General features: G+C 38.3%; 2 protein-coding genes across 2 annotated transcripts in view; both read right to left on the bottom strand.

Moving 5' to 3' along the window:
• Positions 1–1,525, bottom strand: part of EOGT (EGF domain-specific O-linked N-acetylglucosamine (GlcNAc) transferase) — a 21,657-nt gene extending 20,132 nt beyond the window's left edge. Inside the window, exon 1 of the mRNA XM_010570787.1 lies at positions 1,153–1,525. The gene's annotated coding sequence lies outside the window, so the exon portion shown is untranslated. The remainder of the gene's footprint in view (positions 1–1,152) is intronic.
• Positions 1,526–3,470: 1,945 nt separating this feature from the next.
• On the bottom strand, positions 3,471–20,404 carry TMF1 (TATA element modulatory factor 1). The gene is made up of 17 exons (XM_010570775.1): positions 20,185–20,404; positions 16,413–17,653; positions 14,494–14,597; positions 13,482–13,608; positions 12,407–12,512; positions 11,028–11,170; positions 10,308–10,474; positions 9,992–10,148; positions 9,409–9,501; positions 8,625–8,781; positions 7,697–7,889; positions 7,301–7,370; positions 7,125–7,217; positions 5,946–6,056; positions 5,150–5,296; positions 4,572–4,697; positions 3,471–3,701 (listed from the first exon to the last, which is right to left on the bottom strand). Exons 1-17 carry the CDS (start codon positions 20,324–20,326, stop codon positions 3,558–3,560), a joined length of 3,321 nt encoding a protein of 1,106 aa, XP_010569077.1. The 5' UTR covers positions 20,327–20,404; the 3' UTR covers positions 3,471–3,557.
• Positions 20,405–20,414: the final 10 nt, after the last annotated feature.

Here is a 20,414-nt window from a genome sequence, read left to right as displayed (position 1 = left end):
CCTCCGGGCACCCCATTGTCTGAGGCGGCCTCTCACACACACGCACAAAACCCCCCGGGAGCCCCGGGGCTCACAGGGGGGCCGGTCAGGGCATCGCCTTTATCGGCGACACGCAGCGTCGCTCACGCTTTCGCTCCGTTCCCGCTTCGGCAATTGCCGCGGGGGGGGGGGCAGGCACTAAGTTCTCCGGCCGGTTCGCCCCTCGGGTTCCGGGGGGAAAAGCTGCGGGAGAAGAAGGGGCGGCGGGCAGGGACACCTACCTGAAGAAGGGAAAGCTACGTGAACTTCCACATTAAACCCATTACTGCGGCGCACTTACAAATAAACCAGCCTCCTGCACCGAAATAAGACTTTAACTGGCGTTTGTAACTCAAAATTCAAACTGCGTTTGACATATTCTAACTTTCGCAATACTTTCATAGCACTCGGTTCGTACACACCCGCCCACCACAAAACTGGTTTTAAGGCTTTTCTCAAGGAGAACCAGAGCACACTCTTAGCACAAAGTTTTATTTTACCCTGACCCATGCTTTTTACAGTTTATACACATTTTACAACTAGAAACCAAGGGTTCCAGTTTCACCGTGAGACCACCCATTTAGTTTCATATTCATGATCATTATAGCCCTTAGTAAAACATAGGTACCTAAATTGCAACAAACTTGCAGTGGGACAAAAAAAAATTAATAGAACTAACCCTCTCTCTCACGTAGGGATACCTAGGATTTTGAACATCACCTCCTGCGTTCATAAAGGATGCAACAGTGCCCAGAGAAGCAAATACCACTTCTGTTTAAATTTATGCAAGTATGAATAAATGCCCTTTAAATGCCTTTCCGTTACCTTCCATAGACTAGGAAGTAAGCCCCCTCTGAACAGTATACTTTGAGTAAGACCATTTCTTCATACTTGCATATGCAGTGAAAATGAGGTACTAGTTAGTTGCTTTCAGAAAGAATATTCTAAAATAATAAACAGAAGTGGACATTAGTATTCTGACCCAAGTGCTTTCATTCTGCATGTTACTTTTCTAGGCAATCTCAGTAATAGCAATGAACTTAAGGTGTCCAAGCAGACATTAATCTTAGTATTTCTTCACAAGACACATACAACGTTTGTATCAAAGATGACCAAAACAGAATACTCTGTTACCTTCCAACAGCCACTTTGTTTTCTAAGGCTTTGATGATTAAGACACAGCAGGCCATCCGATTCTCATGGGATAGTAAAGGTTGCACTAAGTGGGAATAAAGAATCAAAAAATAGTCAATACAAGTATTTACATCTACTTTTGTAAAATTTAAAAATCGAATGCTCTGACAAATGCATTTATATCTAAAACAGTTAATGTTGACTGCATGTTAAAATTTCCCATTTACCTAAGCTCTTCCTGAAAACCCAAAATAGTCTGAGACATACTCAAAACTGCACCTGTGCCAGCCCTTAAGGAGTAGCTACTCACACATTACACAGGAAATGTTACTTTCAAAAGCACTGGCAGCAATAGGTCCAAAGAAAAGTTCAAAGGATTTTTTTCTTTTTAAGGAGTGCTGCATTTGTCTACCAAGACTGCAAAAAAAAAAAAAAAAGGTAAAAAATCAGCAATTTATTGATTCACTGCAGTAGATAAAAGCTGAATAGAATTTCTAATCTTTGACCATCATAAAAAGTTTCTTTTTTTAAGACAAGGCTGAACTTCTAACATTTGCACATCATAATTCTAACACACAGCAAATGAGTAAGTTCCAACATGTGCTTTTATATGGAGTGTTTTTTGGTTTTTTGTGCAGTGGTTTTGGGGTGGGGTTTTTTTGAAACATAGAGCAACCAACCACACTTCAGTATGAAGGCAAAGTGTTAAATTCTGAGTTTTTTTAGAAGAAAAATGGTTTCACCCTGGTTTCCAAAACTGAAACTAAGACAGTAAGAGGGTAGCTCCTTCCCACCTCCCGATGAAGGAAAAAAAAAAAAAGAAAATAAAAAAGTATTTTATTAAAGCAGTTAAAGTTTCTATGACAGATGGGGGGGTTAAGACAAATTTTAGTGTTCTTGCTCTATGGCTTTATTGAAGTCCTCAGAATAACCGTCTGAATCTCAAACTGAACTAGGCTTTTCCACAAACGCACCCTTGCCTGTGTAACTTCAGTGACTAACTGTTCTCCCAATGAGGAATAACTCCCCAACACCCATAGAAAAGTAGTTTTACTGAGAGGCTTTTCTCCAGAAGCAATTTCTCATCATTCCCATCCTTTATCTCTCTCAGGCCACTGAATATACAAGCATGAACAGATTTCTCTAACACAAACTACAGTGGGCACAGATGTGAAAAAAAACCTCTCACAATAGAGGCAATGGTATGATAAGCAAAGAATTTCAACTGCCACTCGTGCCAATTTCACACGAGTACCTATCACAGCTACAGTTCTGAGATGCAGCAAAATATTTGCTGTCTGGAATGCAGAGAGGAAGACGCAAGCTTCTTCTCCTGATTCTCAGCATTCCCAAGGGTCCAATTCAAACGTTTCCTCTGACATTACCGAAAATGCAGCTAAACTTCAAGCCATGTGGATGCTATTTGACCAATACCTTGCTTAAGGAATGGCATGAGAAATACTTTGCAGCCACTGGAGACTTGCTTGAAAACTATATTAAGTCACAGTACAATTTTGAAAAAAATCCAAACCTTGCCACTGCTATACAAGGAACCATGAGAGCAGCAGTAATTAATTTTAAAAAAATAAAATAATTTTTCTGCATTCTCCTGAACTGTTTTAGCTACTGTTAAAAATCAGCATCCAAATCTAGAACAAATATGCAATAGTTCAGATTTCTGGTGTTAAACACATTTAGAATTACAAGCAGAGCTGCCGTCTCTATGCAGCTCATGAGACAACACACAAGCAATATACAAGATGAAGCTGTAATTTATAAAGCCTCATTCGAGTATCATGCTCTGCTTAGAGGAGTTAGTGTAAAATAGTCAGACTAATCTGATTTGCCCAAGAATAGAGAATTATGATCCTAACATGTTCAGATGTTGAGTACAAATATGAGATTTTTCCTGTCACAAAAATATCCACCAATTATGCTACAGGATAGCAAGCCATTGCTCTTTTGTTATTAAAAATTTACTGATGCGATTTTAGAAAAACTCATATTAAGAACACTTAAAAAAGACTTCTAATGTCATTTTCATAGATACACGGAGTTTATGAATCCAGGGCTGCTTTAGTAAAACTTATGCCTTCCAGTGCTGGTCTCACAAGGTAACAATCATCATTTCTGCTACTGTTTACAATTAAATGGTCCACTGTTTAGCAAAAAGTTAAATAAAGGGATGACTGAGAAAAAAAGAATTAAATATTGCACAAATAATTTAACTGCAGACAGTACAAGACACTTAAAGCATTGATTTTTTTGTCAACATATGAACTCTATTATATAGTCACACTTTCTATAATACAGGGGTGTTTTTACAAGACATTTAAATTCAGCATTTACATAAACAATTATCTTTACAATCTGTTAACATATAATGTTAAGAGTTCCAGCAGGAATTAATTTTGTCTTTGTTTTAAAAGTTCATCTATCTGAGTCTTGTACATGTTTTTCACATCTTCGAGATCCAGTCGGAGTTCTTCAGCTTCCTCTGCTTTCTCTCCATACATCTGAAGAATTGTATTGTATCTTTGATCCAAATCCTGCAAGGATATGTAGTTTATTATCCAACTGTTTTTCAACTTAAAAAAAGCTGCTGCTAGGATAGTGTTTTACACTACTAGGGAAAGTAAATGTAGCATTATTTTATCAAAGTATAACTACTTTACAGTGAAACACATAGTAAACTCTTCAAAAATATTTTATGCTTTGACTCTCGGAATACAGCTAGATTTATACTCTAGATATAAAAGGAAGATATTCCAAAGACAAAGAACCTTGACTACAAAGAATTAGTGCTGGCTTCAGAGGATGCACTGAAGCACCTTGAAGTTCAACTGCTATAAGCATTAAAGAACAGTTAGCAAGCTGCACAAAGTTTTACCACAGCAATGACCGCAGTTTGTGAAATGTTTCTTAGGAAAATTTAACATTCTGCATTTAAAGAACAATGATAATTTCTTGAATTACTCCAGAACTATTTCCAATATTTCAATTTAAGTTCTTAAACATTTAGAGGATTAAAATATTTGTCCTATTACCTATATCAGTACTGCATACCCATTCAGCTTCTGCACCAAACTCTCACAAATCCATGCTATTTATCAAAACACCCCCTCCTCTAAAAGCCTACTTCCAGACAAGTGTCTTATATGAGAAAAAAAAAAAAAGTTCTCTCCTTGATTTAGCATGCAAGTTTACGCAGCACACATTTCGAACAACTGCATTTTGAAGTGACTACCTAGTCATAGACTAGGCATTTTCAGATTCTTCTATAAAAAAACCAATCCCAGGCTCTTCAGTCATTTATTATTAGGGACAGATTTGAATATAATCCTAAATTCATAGGGGTATTCCTAAAACACCCCAAGTATGTCAATTTTACATCAGATTTACAACAGAAATACACTTACCTTTAACTGTGCACGTAATTTTGGTATTTCCTTCACTTTTTCTTCAAGTTCATCGTTTTGGTTTGTTAATTTAACCAGTTCTTCTGCCATTATCGATCGGGTTTTCTCAAGGTTTCCAATTTCCAGCTAAGGTAAACACTTTTAACAATTAGGAGGAGGAAAGAATTTGCCATATTTATAAAACACTGTATCAAAATATTTTGATACAGTAATTAAGGCTTTTTCTTAAGCCAGACTAAGAAAGAGCACACCCTGGAAGCACTCTTACTTCTTCTCAATTCTGATCAGTGGTTTCTTTTTTTTTTTTTTTTTTTTTTTTTCAGATAGACAAGTTTTCTGGATAGGTCCTTGCCAAAACAAAAAAGGAAGCAACATATCCTTCTCTTGCTCGTCCCTACACACACCTCCAGCGGCTGTTCCAGTTAACAGAATTGTCATAAAAGGGGAAGAGTGAATGCATTCTGCTATGAGAAGAGATACCAAGCTTTTTGAATATAAAAGTAACAATATAATAATGACTGTATTAGTATTTACACTTACAAATGCTGTGTTTGGTTATGTAAGAGTAACTACAGTACCTGGAGATGTGCAATCTCTCCTTCTCTTAGTTTTAGCTGTGACTGAAGGTTTTCAATTATACTTGAACCTGCTCCCATCCTTATAGCATCATAAAGATTGCTCCCACTAGTAGCTATTGGCCCAAATGAGTGATCATGAGGATCATCCTAAAAACAAAAGGTTAGAGAAGCTTAAAATTAGACAAAAATGTGCACACTTTGGAATCTTTCCTCCCCTGAAGCATTACATCATTTAAGATTTTAAATTATACTGTCACTAGGCAAGCATTTCAATGCTTAAAGTTTGTTTTTAAAACAAAAGCTTAAGGTGAATAGCTACAATTTGAGACAGCTCCTTACTGGCAAGTTCTCATGTCACCTATACAACCGCCATTTAACTTGGACATTGATAACCATATCCACAGGGAAGCAGCAGAAGCAGTGGACTTCACACAGACCACAACAGCCTACGGAGCAGGGCTGTGCCCTAAACCAGGGTTGCTAGTAAAAATAGATCAATTGAGTTGACTCCTACTAGTGTTACTCAATTATTCTAGATGAAATCAGACATGTGAACTCAGCACCAATACATGTATATATTACTCTGCAATAAGAGTCGTAGTTTCACACTTTCACAGATGTTTTACAGTCATAGACATCTATCTTGTAAGCAGGTTTTAGACGTTTCTGCATAAGAATTACCTTGTCTAAGGCCAATATACTCTTGAAGAGTCATTTTCTACATTAATGAAACTTCTTGAAGAGGAAAGAAAACAGTCTGTCAAAAAAAAAAGCCAATATAACTGATACATGATACCTGGGAGAGGAAAGATGTCTGAAGACCTGCCATGTCAACTCCACTTATGGAACTAGAGCGTGACATAGTTGGAGTACTTGAAACAGTTTCAACTGTAAATGACTTCCGATCCTTTAAAAAAAAAAAAATAAAACCCCACACAACACCACCAGTTAGATAAGCAAAAAAGTTTGCAAGATGGTGAAAGACAGATTCTGTAAAGAACAGACTGCCCTTTTCCACCACCAACTATAGAACGCAATGTGACAGATAACCTTTCCCCTTCCCCCATCCCTAAAACATATGAAAGTTCAACAATGAAGAACTTCTGTGCTACTAACACTTATAGCCTATGTTCAAGTTCTCAGACTTTTCAGGAAACAAAGAGAGAAGTTGCAAATTACACCAAAAGAATTTCAAGTAGCCAAGGGAGATTCAGAGGCAGTTTTGTATGCCCAAATTTATCACAGGAACAACATCCTAAACTCAGAAGCATGTCTCTTTTTAGAATGCACGTTAATACTACTTTTTTTTTTATTAAGTGTATGAATTAAATTCTGAGATTTCTCACATGCTAATACCTTACTGATATACATTCCAAACAGACTGACCTCTTTTTACAGGCAGCATCTGAAAGTGTGCTAACCTCTGAAGGATAAAGCACTTGGATTTTAGAACTGGAGAAGGTAAGAAACCAGTAATAGAAACAGTTTTACTTGAATAGCAACTGCTAATTAGCAGTAACAAAGTTACCGACTATTGAGGACTGTTCTGTGACTTGTGACTTAAGCTGGAAAGCATGTAGTACATCACACAGTCATGTGAAACGCAAAACAGGAATTCGGTGAAAGCAATGCTAGTAGTCTAAGCAAAGAAAACAAGTAGCTTCAGAAGAAAAAGAATCCAAGACCATTAAAAAAAATCAGAAGATTAAAACAATCATTATCCATATTTTATCTCTTCTCAGGTTAAATAGACTATTACTCAAGACTCATTTCATTGAGTATAACACAAGCACTTATGTCACTGGAAAAAAAAAGTTGTCACAAAGAGAAAGGCAAGTCCCTAATGCCTAGGCTGACAGTATATACTGTACAGCTCTAAGTCCACTTTGTTGCTTGTGACAGTTTCAGGTTCTAGATATCTACTAAAATAATGACAGTATCAGTAAGATTGAACAGATATGTTAGGTTTTGGTACCTTCTCCTTTGCTGCTTCTTGCACAAAAATTGCCTTCTTTCTTTCCTGTTCAACTTTCATCTTCTCCATTTCTAACTGAGTAGCTAGCAGCGTCTACAAAAATAAATACAGGTTGTTAACCTCCTGCTAGCTCAGACTTCAACAATAACATAGATAAAAGCTGAAGTAGACAATACCTTTTCTTTCTTTGCATCTTCCAAGGTTTTTGCATACTCATCTTTGAGCCCTTCTAGTTCAACCTCATACCTACATTGAGGAAAGAGGTAGGGAAAGTCAGTAAATAAGTATTCTGTGTTTACTTTAGATTCACGTACTATTAAAACAAACATAGCTTCAAGGCTTTAAAACATTATGAAAGTAACATGCTTCAATCTTTAGCATGAAACAAAATACCCTTAACAAGATGGGCAACTTTATCAATAGCCGTCAACATTTTGCATAGTCACATCAACACTCAAAAGAACCAAGTCTTCCAACTTGCAAAGAGATCTGCTGCAGATGGTTATTAAGAGATAGCTTACTCCATTTCACTACAATTTTGAGAGATGCTGTTAACCAGAAATGTAACTCACCTACTGTTTTCATTTTCCATTTTCTTCAATCTGCTTCTCTCCACTTCTAGCTGAGCCTGAAGGCGTGTATTTTCTTGTCTTAAAAGACTATTCTGAGATTCAGTAGAAGACATCTGAATTTTATTAGAAAGAAGTTCTTCTGTAGCAGCCCGTTCTCTCTCAGCAGCTGCTGCTAGAAGAGTTTGAGACTCACCTAGTATTAAAGTACAGAAGAAAATGGAATTTAACTTTTTTGATCAAACATCTATAATATGGGCCATTTTTTTACGCATCAAAATGGCAACTGATTTTTTTTTATATGCAACTATTTTTCTTTAAAAAAATCTGTTTTCTGTTGTGAAGGAAATGAAATATTTTCCACCATACAATTAGAGGATCAAAGCAACACAGAACAAGGAGACTTCATGCTCTTTCAGAATGCAATATACAACTACAGATTGCCTCCAGAAAGGAAGTAATTTCTCTGGGTCCAACTTTGGGCATTTTATGCATTTTTCATTTAAAATATTAGATTACTACTGTATCAACAAATATATGTCTCATTACCTATGCAGTTAGGTAAGTAAATGATTACAACCTTTACAATACGGAATCTAAGCACTAGGCTTGACAACTGAAAATGCTGGTATACTTTCAGTGTCTCAAGGTCCATCTTTCCTTTAGATGCTGTAAGGACATGTAGACCTTAACACCTCTACCTTACAATCTTATGTTACACTGTGTTTTAAAAACAATCCGTGAATTACCTGTCCAAGAACCTTGGCAGAATACCCCACATACCATTTCCTTACGGAAACCATTTTGTGCTCACCTCTCCTGATCCACCACCTACACTTTGGCCAAGCGTCAAGCCCTTTTCATTTACCTGCAGCCATCTCACATCTTCGTCAAGAGCCTCACAGTTCAGTGAAAGCTAAAAACATCTTACCAAGTCTGTCAGAAAGGTTCTTCTCCAGTTTTTCCCACGCAGAGGTTTGTGCTCCCAGCGTGGCTTGCAGATTTTCTATCTGCCGGAGAAGTGGCCGTGTAGCAGACGTAACACTTTGACTTAGTTCTTGGTTCCGGCTCTCTGCTTCTTGGAGTCTCTGAAATCACAAATTAAATATAATTAAGCTTTAAAATCGTATGATGGATTGAAAGATTGATATAGAATTTAGCTAAACACATAGCAGTTGCTTTATATTCTAAAAATACTGCTTGACAGTTGCTTTACATTCTAAAATTCACGTGATCAAACTCAGAGTAAAGTGTGAAATTCCAAGACAGCAGCTTAACATTTCTAGACACATGATAGAGCAATGGCCCAGAAATGTCCAGTCCTCTGGACATCACTTGATTTTGGCAACAACCTATCTTCTGGACCTTAATAAAAATACTCTTAAGCAGCAGCAAAAAAGTCATTCAAAACATATTTGCTAGCAATTTTAGAGGACTAGCACAAACTTAATGGCTGTACTTTGTCTTATACTAAAAGGACAGCATTCCTTTTCCAAGGCATCATAAAAAAAAATTAGGATTTTGTTTACAGTAAGTGATTAAAAAACCACTTCCTTTCGTATTTTTATTGTTGTTCTACACAGGACAAATACCGCAGGTAACCAGGAAAACAAAGGCTCTCTTTCAGGCTATTAATGTCATGATAGCATTTTATTTTCAGTTTTTAGAAGCCCTCCTTGCAGACAAAAGTTGGCATCATCTATTTGCTATAGCACCTGTTGTAGTTCACCAATTTCCTGGCGTAAATAGTCTTCTTTTCTTGCTGCCTGCTGTTCTGCACGTTGCAATGCTAGCCTCAGGTCCGCCACCTAAATAAACAAGACATCATCACTAATCTATAGCCAAAAGTTATAGTACCACCTATTCGTTGCTACAGTCCTACACCATTTTTAAACACTGTTAGACAGGGTATGTCTGTTTACAAGTTAAAGGCTTATGTTTTGCATGCACAGAAATAGTTACACTGAATTATCACTAAAAATTTTGTTCAACTAGATTTCTTGAACTTTGCATTATGGTAAGAGCACTACAAACTTAACATAGAGCCTGTCAAAGTCATTTTATTTAGACAAGTAAAATTAAAAGTATTTTTAAATAAAATTAATACTTTAAAGCTTAGCACAACTACCACTAAAGACTGAATAAGTCCACAGGAATGAAATCCATTGGATATTTGCTAAATACACAAAATTAAGTTCCACCTTGTATTGCATCTGGTTCATTACATTACATGCACACACCATCCAACTACACTCATTTGTTCAATGGAAAGTTTTATTCACTGCATTTAAGACCCACCTGAATTGCTAAAGTTTCTTGTTGCTGCCGAGCCTCGTCCTGGGCCTTCTCCAGAGCTAATCCAAGCTCTTCCTTTGCCTTCATTTCCCGACTTAGGGCTGCTTCTTGTGCCTCACTGTCCTTTGTAGCATTAGCTTTATGAAGATCTGCAAGTTCCCTAGGGAGGAGGGGAAGCAATGGACTTCCAGTTTATACAATGCCAACAGTGACTTTGCGAATAACTTTGTTATATATTAACATTTCACAAGCACTGCACAAGAAATAGACATAGAAGCTGAATGTATGGTTGAAGACAGGCACACGAATATATGCTTACTTGTATGCACTGTCAAGTGCTGCCTGGACACTTCTGTTCCGTTCTTCAAGATCTTCCACCTCCGCCTGAAGTTTAGCAAGATCCTTTTCTTGTCGCTCTACAACACTGTTCAGTTGTTTAATGCTGTCTCGATGTTGCTTCTCAAGGTCTTCCTTGCCATCAAGCACCTATTAGAGCACAAACAAGAAGCATGGGACTAATCCCAGCACACAAGGTAGACAACGCCGTCTGAGGACAATGACAACTGTGGCAACCAATTCAGGACAAAGTTACACAAAATGACTAAACCAATCTAACACTTCACCAAAAGAGAAAGGTTTTGCTCCCCCATCTTCCCCAGATGAGGGGGCTCTTCTTCACCACAGTTTCATATACTTCCTCATACTGGGCCTGCTGCTTGTAAGGTCTTGATTCAATCACTAACTGAGCAAAAAAACTGCCCAAATTTTGCTGGTACAAGCCTTCCAACTAAAATTTAGTCTACTGAATTTGGTCAGCCCACCTGATAACCAGCAGTGCAAGTGCAAACAAGCAGCTGGAAAGATACCTGACCAGAGTTTTAAACTGCTCTGAGAACACACACAGAAATCACATCTCAATGTTCCAATAATATTAAAAAGAGAAGTCTCCCAGAAAAGAAAAAAGTATCAGTCTATCTAGAGCCTCCTGAAAAGGCTACTCTGCAGCTTTAAAAAAAAAAAATAATCCCAAATATCTCACTTGTTTTAAATGCTGCAACTCCTCTTCCAATTCCTTAATCTTTTTGTTCTGTTTTGTGTTAATATTTTCTCTCTCTTTCTCTTTGGCTCTTAATTTCTTAATGATGTTGGAATTGTGCAGCTGCTGTTTGGAAAGCTTTTCTCCTGTGAAGAAAATGAACATAAAGCTAGTCCATATTGCTGTTATTCTATAAACTCTCTCTATTCACACCCTGCCCTGCTATTCATCCCATGAAAATAATAACCAATTTTGTATGGAAATACTTACTCTTACATTTTTTCATGCAAGTTCTTAAGTTTTAAATCTACCTTATCCTGAGATAACCTTGCTACACTAAGCTATAGTGAGATAGGATAGACAGTGAAGGGCTTTGAAAGTAAAGCAAATGAGCTCATCGTATCAGGAAAAAAACCAAAATGGCCTGTTCATTTAGTAACTGCATTTTACTTCCAAAATTAAAAAGTAGTAAGGGAGACACTGTAGAAATGCCTTGAACAATGCCCTAGCTAGATTTCTGCTGAATGGAACATGGAGCGTTGCACTGCATGCTGGTTTTATCTCACAGCACCTTTTAATGCATGCTGCAGAAAGTACCCCTCTAGCCATCTGCATTTGACTGATCCCTCCTGTTGCTCTTTGCTATTGACTAAATGCTTGTCCTGGTTTCAGCTGGAATAAAGTTAATTTTCTTTCTAGAAGCTGGTATCGTGTTACATTTTGGATTTAGAATGAGAATGATGTTGATAACACACTGATGTTTTCAGTTGTTGCTAAGTAGTGTTTATACCAAGTCAAAGATTTTTCAGCTTCTCACGCCCAGCCACCAAGAAGGCTGGAGGGGCACAAGAAGTTGGGAGGGGACACAGCCAGGACAGCTGACCCAAACTGGCCAAAGGGGTATTCCGTATTATGTGACATGATGCCCAGTATATAAACCTGGGAGAGTTGGCCAGGAGGGGTGGATCATTGCTCGGGAACTAACTGGGCATCAGCCAGCAAGTGGTGAGCAATTGCATTGTGCACCACTTGTTTTGTATATTCTAATTTTTTTATTATTTATTTATTATTACTATTATTATTATTATTTTCTTCTTTTCTGTACTATTAAACTGTCTTTATCTCAATCCGCGAGTTCTACTTTTTTTCCCTGATTCTCTCCCCCATCCCACTGGGTGGGGAGAGTGAAAAAGCAGCTGTGTGGTGCTTAGTTGCTGGTTGGAGTTAAACCACAATAACGGTTCAAATGTTCAGAAACATCTAACAACCTTCAAAAAATGGGGGGGGGGGGGTTCCCCCTACATAAAGAAGGCTCGTATGTGAAGGCAGTACATTCCAAATTATTCTACAAATTTTTACTATTAAAAAATATTAATTCTCACCTTCCTCCATCAATCCTTTGATTTGCTCTTCTTTTTCTTTCAGCAATTCAGCAGTTTCATTGGTATTAAGCCTAGTAGCCAATTCTTCTTTAACAGTCTTTACTTCCTAAATAATAGGATAAAATACTTAGGACTATTTATTAAATTATATTTCGGGAAAAACGCACAGCAAGTTACAGTGACCACTTTTTTCTTCTCCCCTTCCTCTCAAAAGGCTTTTCTTTGAAAACAGTTTAGGTTGGAAGGGAACTCTGGGGATTATCTGATCAAATCAGATTGCTCAGAGCTTTATTCTGTCAAGTTTTAAAAACCTCCAAGGATTGAGACTCCACAAATTCTCTGCACAATTTGTTCCAATTCCTCCTTCCACTTCAATTTCTATACTTCAAACTTTTGCAATATAGTAAAAACAAACTGTTGTATTTGCACACAGGTATCAGATAATTTTTCTATTTCAACTTACCACTGTGCCAACAGTGACACATACAGTGACAAAATGACTGTGAAAAATATTTTTTTTTTCCAGTTACAGATTGAGTTTACTTTTTGCAGACTAGCAGTAAGCTAGAGAAATTTAATGCTGTGATACCAGGTCAGGAACATTTAAACTCCATAAACTTTGTTGCTGCAGTCTTCTTTGCTCACTCCAAACCAATCTGTCATCAGTCCTTAATTTTCCTACCAGTTAATCCTCTAAACAAGCCACTCCCATACTTCACCACTTCCCTACATCCCCAGGCCATTCTTCTCCCGCACACCAATGCAAATGCAATATGGGTACAAGGTAAATGACAGCAGACCTTAAACCTTCCCCCCCGCCCCAAACCAGGCTAACTTTAACTTAAATGAGTTCCCTAATTTGGTTCACAACACAGCTGCAAGAATACATGTGTCAACACAAGGAAATAACAAGCAGCCTGGGCAGCTAGAATCAGCTTATGCTAGTTACTAATACCATGAGACAGCACCTGCCAGTCTCATGCTTTTCCCTAGCTTAATTTTTATGAATTGACCTCAAGAAATTCAACTGCATTCTAAAATAATAAACATTAATTTCACTAAAAAGCCAGATTACCTTTTTAGCTGCATCTCTTTCTTTGCAGGCTAGCTGGAGCTTCTTTTCAGCATCCGCAATTCGCTGAGCAAACTCCTCTTTAAGAGATGAAAGGCTACTGCTCTCTTCTTTCATTCTAAACATTTCACTACATTTAAAATTAACATTTCAGAACAGTTGCACGGTTATGTGACATTCCAAGCAATTTGCAACAGGTTGTCTTAAATGCTTTTAAAATGTGTTTTGGGGTTTTTTTTAATTATTATTTTACACGTTAACCAGAAGTCAAAAAAACGCATCCATATTAGAAGTACTAATCAAAGATCTTTATTAATTCAGTAATTTACCCATGAAAACAATTAAATTCTTGATTTACCTTAAATGTTTTGCCCCTTAGTCAAGTTCTTTCTGATTAACCATAGTCTGTATCATATACAGGGAAAATTTTTTAAGTTAAGATCAATTTAGTCATCAAATAATACCTTCACATTTTATCTGTAAATTTTTAAACTTGATATTTGATCAGTAAACTGGTAAATCTAACTTTTAAATTTTTTTCCTTTTAATTTTAACTGAATTAAATAATGAATTCAGATTTTTCCCTACAACCAGCCCTTCTACTACACTTTCACTGCCTACATTTTTGTCAGCAAATTACTCAGTAAATCAGGTTCATCCATCTGTATCAGAAAAGTCAGTCTCCCTTAATAGCTGAATCCAGTCTTATTACAAAGATCTTTATTAATAACCAAGTCTGACTCTAAACATCTGTTTGTCATTCCTACTTCTTACTTACTGAAAAATCTTTCACTAGCCTCTTTCCAAAAGAGATTTTTGGCCCCAAGAAATAATGTCTCTTTAAAAAAATACCATCACAGCACATGCAATCATTATTTCCACCTTTCCCAAACACTGTACATCCCTTGCAACCTTTGTTCCAGTTATAAAGCTATTTGTTTTACAATATTGTCTACTGATTGTATTACAGTAAAGTTACAGTTACACCCACTACTGTGTATATTTTCATACTTACTCTTTTAGGTTATCATAAGCTTCTTCCAGGCGCGCCTTTTCTTTACTAGTACTTAATAACTGTATTTCCCTCTTCTCCAGTTTCTCAGTTAATGAATCAATCATCTGGACAATGTTTTTACAGATAAAGATCAGATGAATGGGACAATTAAAACACAAGAGGGGCAGGCTTCCCCTTTCCCCCCACCATTCCCTCCCAACACTATTTAAAGCTGAACTTGCCAATGTTTTTAGGAATTTGAGGTAAAAGTCAGTGAAGATTACCATGTTTCTACCACATTAATTTAGAACTAAGCAATATATAAACACAAGACACCCGTTTTCTACAGGTGTGGAAATCCTACTAAGTAAGCACACCTGGGCTCAGCTAAGTTCCTCAAAATCATCAACAGTTATATTTAATTACAAAGTTTTTAAAGAGAGCTGATAGCCTATAAAACTACAGCTAACATTAACCATTAAGACTCCCAATCCTCCTTACACCACTCTTTACAGAATCACAGAATAATTTACAGTGGAAGATCTCTTCTGTGAAACATTAGCCCAAAGCAGCAAAACATGATCAGATGAGGGAAGAAAACTTCCAGACAGGGTCAAGAGCTCTTAGCTGACATCAGAATAATTTCTTAATACCAGATTTTTGAAAGGTAAATATAGAGAAGTAACACAGACATACATGCAAATATAGAAATATAAACAAATGAAACAGATTCTGTAAGTGTAGCTCTATATGGCCAATGAAAGAGAAAATTTGCTGTGGTCCATTATCACTACTTCCCACAACATATAACCATTTAAGTTAGAAAAACTTATGGATAACAGTCCATGGCTTTGGATCTCCTTAAGGAATTTACACTGATGTTCTGTACAATTTACACAAAAAAATGCTTTTCTTAAAACACAGATTACATTGGGGTTTTATGAACTCCCATAAGCAATTGCTTTTCTCTTATTACTATCAGAAACAGCATCAGTATTGCAAACACGCTTACAGCGCAAGGCCATGAGTATGACCCATTTATGTCACATACTAGGCACACAGACTATGAGCAAAGCAAAATGCAAAGAAACAGAGCAAAACACATGTCAAAGGAGCTCAGAAATTAAAAATACGCATAGAGGTACAGAAAGGTGACCAAGGAAATGGAAAAAAGATAGTGTACACAATACACTGGCAGAACTGGGCAAAACACACTACTTCAGAGCTCCAGTCTAGCCTTCCACACGCTTGAGCATCCTACTTCGTCACATTTCTAGTCATTCCATCTATCTAAACTAGCCATACAAATTTCTTTTAATCTATTCGCTATCCATAACTATGCTCATCATCTTCATTAAACAGCCTAGCGTACCTTCTTTTTAAAAGGAAAGATTATTTCTGCTAAAAACAAATATTAATTTGTCTAGTAAAAAGGCCTTATTTAGACTAACTACTGCTATCCTCAAAGAACATGCACAATGCTCCTGGAACATAATCAAATTTTGACAGTTTGTAAGTCCATGGAAAAAAATGCTTGCAAAATCTTATCCTGATTATTGCCAAAATACTAAAGGCTTTTAGCTTCATAATTCAAATCAAAATAGTTAAAGGAATCTCTTCCACCTTTCACAGAAAAAAAATAATTGCACCAAAGAATTAAAATTACACATTTGACCTATCAAGGCTTCCTGTTTGCTAGCACTACTCACAATTCACAGTAATGATAACTAGGTAGATTAGGCGAAATCCAAAACCATTTGACGAGAAATTTCACCAGTATTATTCCACTGCAGAATATCAAGGACAGTCTTCTACAAGGTAAGGTAGTTCAGCATCAATTAATTCATTCAAATAAGGTGAAGCTAATTCCTATCTAAGGAGATGACAGAAGTTTCATTTGTAATTAAAGGGTGTGTTTGCAAAACATGTTCTACAGTTACCTTTTTAAGCTCTTGCTTTTCAGCATCCTCTTCTAACAATTTTTCAACAGCATCCTGCTGCGGCTCAGTCTCCTCTTTCACAACCTGTTCTTCAACATTTTGCACAGTAGCAACCAAAACATCTGGCTGCTCAGAATTAACAGGGGTTGCACTTCTCCCACTCTCTTCCATCTCAGCTTCCTCAGCATGTAAAACAGGAGTGTCATTCAAGTTTTCAGATTTATTTTTCTGGGCATCAACCGTTTCTGTCTTTGGCGCAGAAGGACTGACAGCAACAGATGCTGAAGCAGAAGCCCTGCCTGATAACTCATCATCTGAATTTATTTCACTTACACTTCTACTATCTAAAGACTGTACACTAAATGAATCAATTCTTTCGAAAGCATCAGAGGAGCAGCAGCTCTCGGTCATTTTTTGAAAGTCATCTAAGCGATTATAATCCGCACAGGCAGATGTAGATAAAAGCTGAAATGATGTTTGCATTAGATGAAGACTGGATTTTGAATCTGCAGCTTCTTGTCTTGAACTTACTGAGCTCTCACTTATTACACTTTCATGGTCCAGCACTTCAATATCGCTAGTTGTAGATGTCCCCGAGGAGAAAGTGCTAATTGGAGGTGAAGGCGTATTGCTTTGCCTGTCCTCAGTCTTCCGCTCCTTAGTTTCCAAACCCATGTCTTTTGTACCTGCATTAAGAGGCTGCGAAGTGCTATCCGGTGCACCTCCCATTGCATCCCCTCCTATGCTGGATTTTTCATTAAGAGCATCTTCAGGTACTTCCAAATTTAGAGCAGACACCTTTTTGTCAGTAACTTCATTTGTGCTTTCTTCAGGCTTGGCATTAGATTTAAGCAGAGAATTCTCTTCCAATTTCTCCTTGGGAATATCGAGGTTTTTCAAGTCTACTAGGACAGCTACGGAGGAATCCTTCACTTCTGCCTCTGTTGTCACTGGCACTTCCAGCTGACTGGGGTGTTGAGACTCCTTTGAAGTGCTTTTCACCTCCTCTTTGGGTCGCTGTGATTTGGCTGGAGGTTTGGACACCACTGGATTTTTCTGTATACTCTGAACGTCTGTTGGAGAGAGAAAGGCACTGAAGAAGTTTTCAGATTCATCTACTACCGTCCTCCTCACTGGCTTAGTAATTGCTGTTGGCGATATTGGCTGATTCTGTGGTTCTGTATTTGAACTTAAGCGCCAGGAAGATGTATCCCATCCTCCACTTATGAGAGAATTTGTTCCTAAAAAGATAAAAAAAAAAGAGAGAGGCCAAGAACACTTAAAATGTGGGATTTTTCAGTATTTGTCTTTTTAGATGCAACAGTTCAGAAAAAATGTTTTCAATATCATGTAACTTAAAGCAAATATTATACATTATCACAATCAGCATCATTTTCATTACTACTTCCTTACAAAGCTTGGAACTGATTTTCAGACAAAGCAAAAGAAGCTTAAGGGTGACACAAAGTAATTCTAAGACTTAAGGTGGACACAGATACCTCTAGAAAGTAGGAGTACCTGAATGGAACCAACTTGCTCCCTCCCTCTTAAACAGTAACTTAAATAAAGGTGGAAGGAAATCATACACAAGTTACACCAGTAAATCCAAGAGTGAGAATTTCAGAAAGAAGATGGAGAAATGTCTGGGAAGAGGAAACAAGCCCATACAGCATTCTGAAAGCTATAGGGGCAAGCCGGAAGCCTATTTGGGCACAAAAAGCAAGCATTTACTTTGCAAACGGAACAAGTGAAAGGGAATGTGGCCTCCCGCTTCCTAGAGTGAGAGGAAGCTAAGCAAAACAATCTGAAAAAATGTAGTTTAAATGTAGAGAATTATACAGATTACAAAAGGAGGAAACAATTACTGGTCTTAAAAGTTACCTGCCAGTAGCATACAGACAAACACTTCACACACCGTTACAGAAAACAGGGGAAAAAAAGCTTCAAATATTTGTAGAATTTACACTATAAGAAGGGTTCTTGCCCTTTCAGTTTGCAACAGGCTTCATATTTTTCCTCACACACCAAGCAACAGCATGAAGCTGACAATACACATTGCCAGCAGCCCAGCTAAGGTGATAGTTTTCTTCTCCTGTGGAGAAATACTGATTAGTTCTGAAGCTGCCCTAAAAAAACATCAATAGTTCCTATTATTGTATTTCTTGCAGGTTTTCCAGGACTTGTCAACAGCAAGGATAATAAGAATTTCAGCATCAAATTTCAGTAGCATCCCAAGTAAGAAAGAAAAAAAAAAACAACTTATTTGATTTTGTACCTACAAACATAATCTAGATAACATAACTATTTCAGGCTACTAAAAACAAGCTCACTTTATACAGCAGCATCTACTAAAAAACACCGAGTTATAGTATTTAAAGCAGATTACCACTTTCAGAAACTGTCGATAGCTATTGGCCTCGAGATCTCAAATTCAGGTAATTACTGCTCTCGTTGCCAAAAATACTACAAACAGCTGATTTATTACCACTTTGTCCATGATTCAATAACTTCAGAAAAAGCCCTGTGAGTGAAGTGTAACATTCAGAAAATATTTTAACTTCTTTTAAAAACAAGTATGTTTTCCCTGAAAAACAGATGCAGGCTGATCTTTGCTGCTTTCCTTACAAATTATAGCACTACTATAAATACCAAGATATAAATTAAATTAAAAATAGTTTGGACAAGCCTAAAGTTTTAAGAAACTAAGCACGACACAGTCTCCTATCAACAATTCTGGTAATTTAAGACGACACTGGACTACGTGACTGCCAAGCCCTTGTTCCCACAAAAGGACGAAGACACGCAAAACTGACCCTACACATTGATGAGCAACCAACTAGGAAACACTTTCAATTGTTACAGCTTTCAATTTTCAGAAGTCCAACTCTGCTGTGGGTATACCTGGAAATAACCTCCTCCTACAAACACATACATTTCTCCTAGATATAGTTGCAATAAGGACACTGATTCCAGATGACTTAAGTTTCCCACCCTTTTCTTCATTCTTTTCTTTAAGGTATTATTTAGGGGAAAAAAAGTTTCCAGCAAGAGGGCTCCTTTTCACTCTTTCATTTCCAAACAGTAACTTAGGACTGATCATTCTTTCAGGTTCTACATTAGCACACATACAACGGAGACACTTTCTCATAACCAAGCCATAACAATTTTTCCACCAACACATTCCTTTCAACAGACGTTAGAGGATTATGAACTTAAGGCCACAAAAAGTGGAAAACTTCACTTGGTTTATGCGGAGCAGACTTTCAGCTTCTCCTCTGCTCCTTCTATTGCAAAAAGCAACTCCCCACACGCCTCAGAACGTAATTTCCCAGTTTTTTACCACCTGTTAGCCCCTCGGCAAAAAAAAATAAGGCCTTGAGAAACACGGGTGTGAAGCACAGTGCCACCCACGCAACAGAAGCACGACACTGGTGACAACAACCAGGTATTGCCTGTGGTGCCGAGGTTTCCTCAGCTTTTCATCAGTGTTAACCTCCCTCGCCTGTGGGGGGGGGAGGACGAAAAGTACCACAGGCGTTGCAGAACGGGCTGTGGACGGGGAGGGCCGGTTAAACCTCCACGGGTGTAACCCCCCGCCCCGGTGAAGGGGGAAGAGGGGGGCGAGGGGAAGGCGCCGCCCCGGCCAGCCCCGCTGCGAGGGCCGGGCGGGGGGCCGGGAGGCGGGGCGAGGCGAGGCGAGGCGGCTGAGCCCGCCTCACACCGGGGGGGCTGGGGGCACGGCGAGTGGCCGCCCGCCGTCCCCCACGCTTACCGTCGCCGTAGTCGGGGATGACGGCGTCGGGCCAGGGGCTCTCCTCGGCCTGGATGTCCAGCACCCGGTCGATGGACTTTTGGGCCTGCGACAGCGCCTGCTTGGCGAAGCTGGACAGCTGCGAGGCGTTGAACCAGCTCATCCTCCGCGGCGCCCGGTCCCGCGCGGGGGCGGCGGCGGCGGCGGCACCGGGCCACAAGCACAGAGGCGGGCGGGGAGCGACCCGCCCT

Source organism: Haliaeetus leucocephalus, unplaced genomic scaffold (genome assembly GCF_000737465.1).
Source record: "Haliaeetus leucocephalus isolate CR32 unplaced genomic scaffold, Haliaeetus_leucocephalus-4.0 Scaffold2, whole genome shotgun sequence".
Classification (NCBI taxonomy): Eukaryota; Metazoa; Chordata; class Aves; order Accipitriformes; family Accipitridae; genus Haliaeetus; species Haliaeetus leucocephalus.
Note: the sequence above shows the minus strand (reverse complement) of the source record. Positions and strands in the feature narration are given on the sequence as shown.

Coding starts and splice junctions, on each gene's coding strand:
- TMF1 (XM_010570775.1), bottom strand. CDS start 20,326: ATGAGCTGGTTCAACGCCTCGCAGCTGTCCAGCTTCGCCAAGCAGGCG. Junction 10,149..10,307: donor GCACTTGACAGTGCATACAA/GTAAGCATATAT, acceptor CCTCCTCCCTAG/GGAACTTGCAGATCTTCATA. Junction 9,502..9,991: donor AAGAAACTTTAGCAATTCAG/GTGGGTCTTAAA, acceptor TTGTTTATTTAG/GTGGCGGACCTGAGGCTAGC.